Below are 9,467 nucleotides of genomic sequence, written 5' to 3' on the forward strand. Positions count from 1 at the left end.
AAATCAAAATCATATTTAAATAAAGCTAAATAAAATTAATAAAATAAAAATATTTATATTTATCTTTACATACTTATCAAACTCGTGAAATTTAAAATTTATTAAAGTTTCAATTAAAACTTGTCAACTGAATAATTTTTTAAAAATAAAATCTTGAACTAAAAATTCTGAATATTTTCATACTGCTACATATGTCTTATATACCTTTAACCCGATTGCTTTCCTTTGTGGTAAACGGTACTCCCAAGAATGGCTGTGTTATTCTTATTTTCTCCAAATCTACGCCTTTTTCTATCATGGCATCCACTGCTTTCGCCTCTTCAATTGCATCTAAGTATCTACATTCCACGACTGCATTTATCAAATCGTTTACTTCCTTGCATCTTTCAATATAAGCTTTTACAATCTCTTCTGATGTAACCTTTTTTGTTCTAGAACAAAGTATGTATAAATATAAACATATATTCTTTTGTTGTACAATATATATTTAAATTTAATTCTAGACGAAACTATATTTGAGATATTATTAAAGAATAATCTTATATAAATTTTCATGACTATTGTAGGGCTCATGTATCCAACAATATTGAAGAATATAGACAATTTTTTAAAAATTGATACAAATAGGCCAATCGCCAAAGGCGAAAATGGCGGCAAATAAGGAAGAAATTATTTACAGGCGATGAATTATAAAAAGATGATTTATTGTTTTAATCAGTTTGGAGTATAAAAGACTAAAAATTAAAAAGTGCCATCACATTAAAGGACACTTGGAAGTAATTTTTCAATATTTTTGTTATTTTTTAAAGCATTCTACCTAATTAAAACATCATTGAAATTAAATTTAATAAACAAGCATTTTAAAATAGACTTTCTAAGCTTTAAAATGCTTTTTGAAAAAATTGCTACCATGATTTTTCGTAAAAATATCGAATTTTTTATTGTATAAAACTTTGACTTAATTTTTTTAAATATGTTGATGACCAAAAAAATTTTTTTTTATTTGTAAAAAATTTATTTGAATCAAGCACATTATAACACATATTTTTCCTTTTTTCTGCAAATTTCTTAGTTTCGAAATCAAAAAATAATTTTAGAAAAATTAAGCTTTTACATATAATACAATTTTATACAATAAAAAAATTCTTTGCGAAAAAACATCGTAACAATTTTTTCAAAAAACATTTTAAAGCTTAGAAAATCTATAATGATGTCAGAGACCTGATTAAAACCTCACGTTCCTAATAATTTTGTCGATTTATTCGGTTACCATCTAATCAGATTTGATCAGGTGAGGAGGGAGGGGAGGGGAGGGAGCATTGGCTTTTACATGCGTGCCGGGCTACGAGCGAAAATTCTCGCTTTCTCGCACGCATCCGGAATACTTAATTGTAAGTATATTCGCAGCAGATTGTAGTAGACCGTATCTACTAGCTGTTATCTATCGTTATCTATCGACGGACTTTGAGAAACTTTATCCTTCATTTTCTCTGCTGTAATCATTGGTGATTTCAACATCGATCTTAATCGCATCTTTTGATGCTAATCCTTTCTTGACTCTGCTTCCAGCTTGCACTTCTACCTTGTTCCTTTTGCTGATATCCAACACATCGCCTCGTCTCACTCCCGGATTGACCACTGTCTCATCAGTCATAAATCATTCTTGAAATCGCACAACGTCTTCGTCTTTTTTTTTTTGCATCTCCATCAAAATTACTTGATTTTTATCTTCCTCGCCTTCCTCCATTTGCATCCGTGATTACTCTATTCAACCTCGACTCATTCCACAGTTCCTTGCGCTCTTTTGATTGGACATCCAATCGGACCTACATCCTTGACGAAAAAATCGATATTCTTAGCAGCTTCCTTCCGCACGCGGCATCCATATCCCCTTCCGCACCTTTATTGCCAAAAGACCATTTGCCTCTTAGCTAGATCAGCCCATCAGAACCCTTATGAGCAAAAGAGACGCCGCGCAGAGAATGTTCAGGCGGCATCCATCACCTGCTGTCTGGGACTGTCTTCCGTCGGCTGCGCAATGAAGACAACCTTCTCGTCTCATCAAAAAACAAATACCTACTGTCTCGCCTGAATTTTGTTTCTTCCCCTGCGCGTCTTTGGTCCGAATTTAGATCTCTAGACCAAGCCCAAATCTTCTTCCCCGCCTTAATTTCTCGTCTGACTGCCTCAATCATTTTTTCATTTTCTTTCATATTCCCCTTCCTCCACTCCCTCGTTTTTCCTTACCTCGTTCATTTCTTCTATCTCTCCTCTCTCATCACAAGCGTCTCCTGTCTCCGACCCTTCCACTTTTTACTTTCGCCACATTACCCCTGGAGTGCGTGAAACCTTGTGTTCGCGCTCGCCAAGAGTAGATCTAACGCATCCGGTCGATGAATCCGATCAATCGACGTCTCATTCCTTTCCGTCATTTTTACTGTTATCTTTGACCTCCTCAATATATCTCTTAACTCCTCTGTCTTTCCGTCTGCTTGGAAGTTGTCCGATGCCATTCCTCTCCCTAAAACGCGATTCCCATCATATCCATCCGAGTTCCGCCCCATCTCCCTTTTCTGCTTTCTCTCCAAAATCCTTGAATGCATCGTCTTCGACCAATTCTTTCAGCATCTTCACTGCCTCAACGTCCTTGATTCTCTCTAAACAAGATTCCATAGCGGCCACAATATGCAGACGGCGCTGGTTAAGCTGACCAACGACATTAGACTTGCCATAGACAGGAGAACAGTAACTCTGCTTGTCCTGTTTGACTTCTCTAAGGCATTTGATTCGATCAACCATCTTCTGCTTCTCCAGAAACTGTCGCATTTCTGCGTTTTCGGACCTGTCATAAAATGGTTTAGATCCTACCTCACTAAAGGATCCCGCGTGCGCGGACCTGACGATCTTTCATCCTAGGCTCCCGTCTCCGCGGGCGTACCAGAGTTCCGTGTTGGAACCTCTATTATTTTCCATCTTCATTGACATCAAGCATTCCCTCAATCATTGTCATATCTTATATGATGACCTCTAAGTCTATCTTCATTTTCACTCCTATGACCTCGAAGCCTTACTGTTGCACATTGGTCGCTTCGAAATGATTTATAGCTAAACACAGATAAAATCAGCCATCCAGCTGGGGAGCGCACACTATGTGAACGGGATTCGATCGACTCATAATATCGAGCTCGCCCTCAATGGTTCATCTATTAAGGTAACCAATTTAGGATTGCGTGATCAATTTAGGAATTATCATCAACAGGACTCTCAACTGGACTCCGATCACGTACGGGCTATCTCGAATAGGGTGAATGGCATTCTGTGGCGACTTAAATATCGCAAGAACTGTTTCTCGACTTAGTTGCGCAATCGACTCGTGTCCTCTCTGATCTTCCCGTTGTTCGACTACTGTGCTGCTGTCTTTACTGATCTAACCGGACAGCTCAAACTCAAACTTAAGCGTCTCAATGCCTGCGTGCGATTCATCTTCGATTTCCTTGAACAAGTATATCTCTCCTATAACACGCTGGAATGGCTGACCGCAGATGACAGAAGAGAGTTCCTGACCTGCTGCTTCCTCTTCACTTTCGTTCCAATACTCCTTCCTATCTCTCTTTCATTTCCACCTTGTCCCGCCTCGCGTGCTTTCCTTCGACCTTTGCATACCTATCTGTAGAATCTCCCTGTAGAATCATCCTACCAACACTCTTTCCTTTCCACAGCCTTTTTCTTATGGAATTCATTATCCTCTCCTCGTGAATCCGAATCGCTTAATATCTTTAGGCGAGCTCTCTTCTGTCATCTGCGTCATCGAGGTCGCGGTCTGGATGCGGGATCGACACGGGTTGACACGAATTGCCGTGTCATCTACGTTGTGCTCTCGCCATAATTTTTCATTTATATATTTTCATTTATATATTTTGTATCAATATTGCATTATTTCATATCATCTTCTTCATTTCCTCGCGGTCTTCAGCCTTTCACTTTATTTTATTCTATCTTTGATATCTTTTGTATATTTCTGTAATTTATATTTTGTAATTTATTACTTGTAATTTGAAATTATAATCTGTAATTTGTTATTTGTAATTTATAATTTACAATTTGTAATGTGTAACTTGTAATTTTTGCTTCAACAACCACTATCGTGTGTTCTTAGAGGGCCCAGCCTAAGAACGATAATAAATTCTCAATCAATCTCTTTCTCTCTCTAGGTTTATACATATATCAATTTTAATCTAAATGTAATAAAACTAAAAGAAATAGATTTATAATTGTAATGCATTGCAACAAAAAAAATACAAAAATAAGAAAATATAAAATTATATAAAGGTTGCATAATACAAATATTATACTGTAAAAATATTTTAATTAATTAATGACTGCAGCACACGATGCTTATTTTCCTGCTTGTGTGCTTTAATAAATTATTAGAATTGCACTATACAGAAAACAGATTTTGTAGCTAAAACGAAAGCAATCCAGCAATTATACATATCATTCACAATATTTAAGCGAGATTGGCGAAATTGTTTGCAGGTATGTGTGCGTGAATGTATATGTATGATTTCAATTAATGTTCACTTCTCATTGCATTGTTGTCTTATTTCCGATTTTGTTGCTAGTAGATTTTAACAATTTTGTTAATGCCTAATCATTTACAAGCTATTAATGACTATTGTATTGTATTTTATGTTATGTTTACTATAGTTTGTTATATTCTATGTTTATTACTCTGTTAACACGTAATCTTTCTCATAGAGCAATAAACTAAATTAAACTAACTAATCATGATTTTTCTTTTCTTCTATCTTTTTTTGATTCGTATTTCAGCTACTCAAATATTTAAATGATCCTGAAAGAGAGAATGGAAAAAGAAAGAAGTGAGATAAAAGTTTAGATGGAGTTATTGAGCAACTTATTTATTTCGCGCATGCGCACTCCATTTTGGCCAACATAAAATCAGTAGAGTTGCGCTACATACTATGACTCAGCGTTCGTATACACGTCATTTGCAGATGGATATAAATCTTTCTTCTAAAGCTTTTAATCTTAGTTTCATAAATTCAGTATTGTTTGTGCACGTCATGCACTGAATGGTGCACTATCATGTGGTCGATACGAGCTATAAAACTTTTGCATTAAGGAAACATCTACTTCAGATGACTCTATGAGTTGAAAAAATGTTTTGAACGATTTTAGTATAAAATCTATTGCAGCACTCCCAAATTTTACGTCTACTTTAATCCTGTAAAAGGATTTTTGATTCCGTTCAATAAATTCAGAGATTTATATCGATCTGCGACAATTTGACCATTCAGCGAAGTTCCATAGTGACAACGATAGAAAAAACACAATTTCAACCTATCAGAAATCGAATATATCAGATTAAACAGTTTCTGATAATTGAAAGAAGATCGTGTAATTTCTATCGCTATCGCTATTCCTTCGCATTGTGTCTGGGGCTTTACTCTAACTCCATCCAGTTTGATACGCCTGTAGATCATAAACATACACATTCCAATATTTATTTCAGAAACAATCAAATTTGGAGAAATATAAAAGAATTGCTCATATATAATTGTATGTAATATATCATATATAATTGTATGTAAAATTATACATAATTATGTATGAGCAAATTTTTTTCAAACTTTCATTTTTCCAAACTTGATTTTTCCTAAAACAAACAATGCGAAAATTTTTCCCTTAACTATTTTTGTGTGATGTTTTTTCAATATTGTTGCGCCACGCTAGAGTTTCCCCTAAATCGAGTGTGCTGAGCTGTTCGTTATGGATCATGAAGACAAAAGAAGATCTTCCTCCTGACAACTTTGTATTTTATGTCCTGCTGTTCTGTTCTGAGTCTCTCATATTTGTCAATAAAGAATTCGTTCTCTAATTGTAATTAAATGTTATTATACAACTTCGCGAGTGCAACAATATTATTATTATTTTTAGTACTAAAAAGTAATTTTACAAAAGAAAGAAAAAATATATTTCATGTATGAACATATTTCATGTATAATTATATATGTTTATAAATATTTGTGCGTGTTTAGATTTGTTTATACATATTTATACAGTGTTCCAAAATCGCCAAATATTTCATGGATAAGTAGAGCAGACCAAACTGAGTCGAAAAGTCCTGTATCACTTTGCAATTTTCGAAATAGTTAACAAGATATTAATTACTAAAAATTATCGAAAATTGATCTTCAATAATTTTTTACTCAAATACCAAATTTACAGAAGAAATACAAGAGACAAAAATTGTTTATTTTCTTCTCATAGAGTTCTAAGAATTTTTTCGAAATTTTTTATCAACTGTTTAGTATTGTATTTTCTTATTTTTATCAACATGAGAAAATACGATATTAAAAAATTCTGAAAAAATTCTGAAAAAATTTTTAGAGTTCTATGAGAAGAAAATAAACAATTTTTGCAATTTTTCTGTAAAATTAATTCTGTAAAATCTTTTGCAATTTTTCTATATTGATAGTATTTGAGTAAAAAATTATTGAAAACCAATTTTCGGTAATTTTTAATTAATCTTGTGAACTATTGCAAAAATTGAAAAATGGTAGAAAACTTTTCGACTCAATTTAGTCCGTTCTATTCATGCTGGAAGGATTACATGATGTGCTCAATTTGATTAAACCACTACTTCGTCTACTTTTGTTCCGCGTCATCTCTAAGTGTCTACCAACTGTGAAATGCAAAACATGGGGTGATATTCATAGTCCATTTTTATTTTAAAACTATCTTAAATATAATGTCTTAAGATGTTAATACAGTTCTTGGATTGACTTACGACAGAATTAAATGTAAGAATCGACTATGAACACCGACCTATTTCGTGTCATGGAGTTGGTACTGAATCTTTCCTTGTGCAAGAAAACTCTATGATGCGAAACAGATCGGTGTTCATAATCGATTCTTATATTTAATATTATCTTAAGTCAATCTTAAGATGTCAATTCGAGAACTTAACAACTTAAGACAACATTATATTTAAGATGATTTTAAAATAAAAACGGACTATGAATATATTTCGCGTTTCATAGGCTTTGCGGAATAAGAACAAGAAGAACAGAGAGCGCTAATTTTAGAGAGAGAGAGAGAGAGACGCTTGTAAACTGAGCACACCATGTAATTTTCCACTATGGAATCTATTCTATCTGCCCATGAAATATTTAGCGATTATTTTGGGACACTCTGTATATTCATATATAACAAATTTTTTTATCAGGATATTACTATTCTGGTTCTGTGAATGTGTCTGAAAAAGTAATTTAGTGGAAAGCATGATGGAAAGCATTTGTGGAATCAGAAATATACATAAATTTACACTAAACAGTTATAGTATTTAAGGTTTACTTCAATCAAAAGGAATTTTCCATATTTAATTAGAGTTATTCTCTCTTCAGTTCTATCTCAAATTATAAATCTTTAACATATTGTTATCTATTCATTCACATACAAATGACATTCATTATTTTAGAGAACATCTCATTTAAATTCAAACGACACCAAATTTTCATAATAATTTCTATCATTTAATGATGTTTTATTACAAAATAAAAAAATAAATTATGAGAGAAGATGTGTTTAATAAATTAATAAAATAAACCATTTTATAATTTTTTAATGATATTTTCATTAAACGCTAGTCATTAAGGAACAATTTTTTTCACTTCTGTAGATAACAACTGTTATTTATATATCAACAATAAAATGGTAACAAAATTGTTATAGATTCAATAATATTTTTCTAGATTATATAGAGATTATGATAATTTTTTGTTTATAAAATAAGAAAAATTCTAAATTAGTGACAATTATTCAACAATAAATAGCATTAAGAATTATAAAATAGGGTCTTAAATATCATTTACATATGAATAACATGGCAATAAATATATGCTTTAACAATAATTTAAATAAAGAATCAATAACTGTCTTACCTAATTTTTTCTGCTAAGGAAACAGCACTTTCTAATAATAGCTTATTCTTCACTGATGATACCTTCTTTGCTTTCTTATCGTAGTACATGCCAAAGGCAAAGTCTACAATACTATCGAAGATAAAATGCAGATGTATGATCATACATCGAAAAAAATTCCAGCACCACTTTTTTGCAAAATGCAACATATCCTGGCATTGTGGAGAATCCTATATACAAATTATAGTATATTAAGATATTGTAAAAATGTTTATGTATATTATAAATGTTTATATAAACTTATTATAAAAAAATAATAGATTGTCAGAGGTAAAACAGATAGTATATTAATATATTTAACATTTGAAAGTTAAGGTAATTATGCATTTCGCGGGTTGTCTCTAGCTATCTATTCTTGGAATGTCAACGTTTCATGAACCTTGTCCATTTCATCAAGGCGATCCAAGAATTGCCATTCCGAGAATGGATCTGAACACGGAGACAACCGGCGAAACGCATAATCTTTATATAGAAAGCACTCTCGTGGAAGCTTCAAGAATATTAAGGTAATTGTTGAGTTTAGTTTCTTAATCTCAGATGTTGATAAAATTAGGCTCATTCGCGTTTTTGCATGTAATGAACGAATATGGCAAAAAAAGTGTCGCTCTGCCCCACGGATCGAGACATTCATTGTTGAAAGATATTCAGGTTAGAAAAATCTGTCACATCGATGGTATAGAGATTACACAAATTTTGTTTTATAAATACAAATCTTTACCTTAAAAACAAATTCTCTGCCTTAAAAACAAATTATTTTCTATATAATTTTTGTTTTTATAGTAGAAAATTTTGTTTTTAAAGCAAAGAATTTTTGTTTTTAAAACAGAATTTGTATTTTTAAAGCAAAAAGCAAAAAAAAATCAAGATAAATTCTTTGATGTAAAAACAAAAATTATACAAAAAAAATAGTATTTAAAGCAGAGAACTTGTGTAATTTTTTGAAGCAGAAAATAGTTATTATATTTCTTATACTTATATATATATATATATATATATTCTCATGTTCCTCTATGCCATCAATGTGACAGATTTTCTAATCTGAATATCCATAAACTTTAATAATTAGTATTTCGGTTCATGGGGCAGAGTGATATTTCTTTTGATAGATTTCTTCATTTTATACAAAAATGCGTCGAACCTAATTTATCAACATCGCAAATGATGAAGTTCAATTCAACAATTACCAAAAAATGCAAATCATCTTTTGTAAAATCGATTTTCACAAATTATAAAAATTATAATGATTTGAATGTACATTAGAATGAAGCTACATGATTATCGTAATCAATATCATATAGGAAGTCTTTGAAGTTACCTTATTTTTTACGGAAGTGCACATAGTTTCGTGAAATCAGCAAAAAATATCTCAAATTTATTTCAAATTATGCAGAATTGATCGAACACGTTGAACACTCTCAAAATAGGTAACATGTAACAGATTAAAAAAAATATATATAGATATAT

General features: G+C 31.9%; 1 protein-coding gene across 1 annotated transcript in view; it reads right to left on the minus strand.

The window, feature by feature from the left end:
- The window catches only part of LOC108690609 (fatty-acid amide hydrolase 2), a 19,367-nt gene that overhangs the window by 9,688 nt on the left and 212 nt on the right, over positions 1–9,467 (minus strand). Inside the window, exons 2-4 of the mRNA XM_018197982.1 lie at positions 9,319–9,417; positions 7,965–8,173; positions 205–431 (exon numbers count right to left, since the gene is read on the minus strand). Coding sequence (XP_018053471.1) covers positions 205–431; positions 7,965–8,173; positions 9,319–9,342 — 460 coding nt within the window. The 5' untranslated portion in view covers positions 9,343–9,417. The remainder of the gene's footprint in view (positions 1–204; positions 432–7,964; positions 8,174–9,318; positions 9,418–9,467) is intronic.

This window comes from Atta colombica, unplaced genomic scaffold (genome assembly GCF_001594045.1).
Source record: "Atta colombica isolate Treedump-2 unplaced genomic scaffold, Acol1.0 scaffold332, whole genome shotgun sequence".
NCBI classification, from domain to species: Eukaryota; Metazoa; Arthropoda; class Insecta; order Hymenoptera; family Formicidae; genus Atta; species Atta colombica.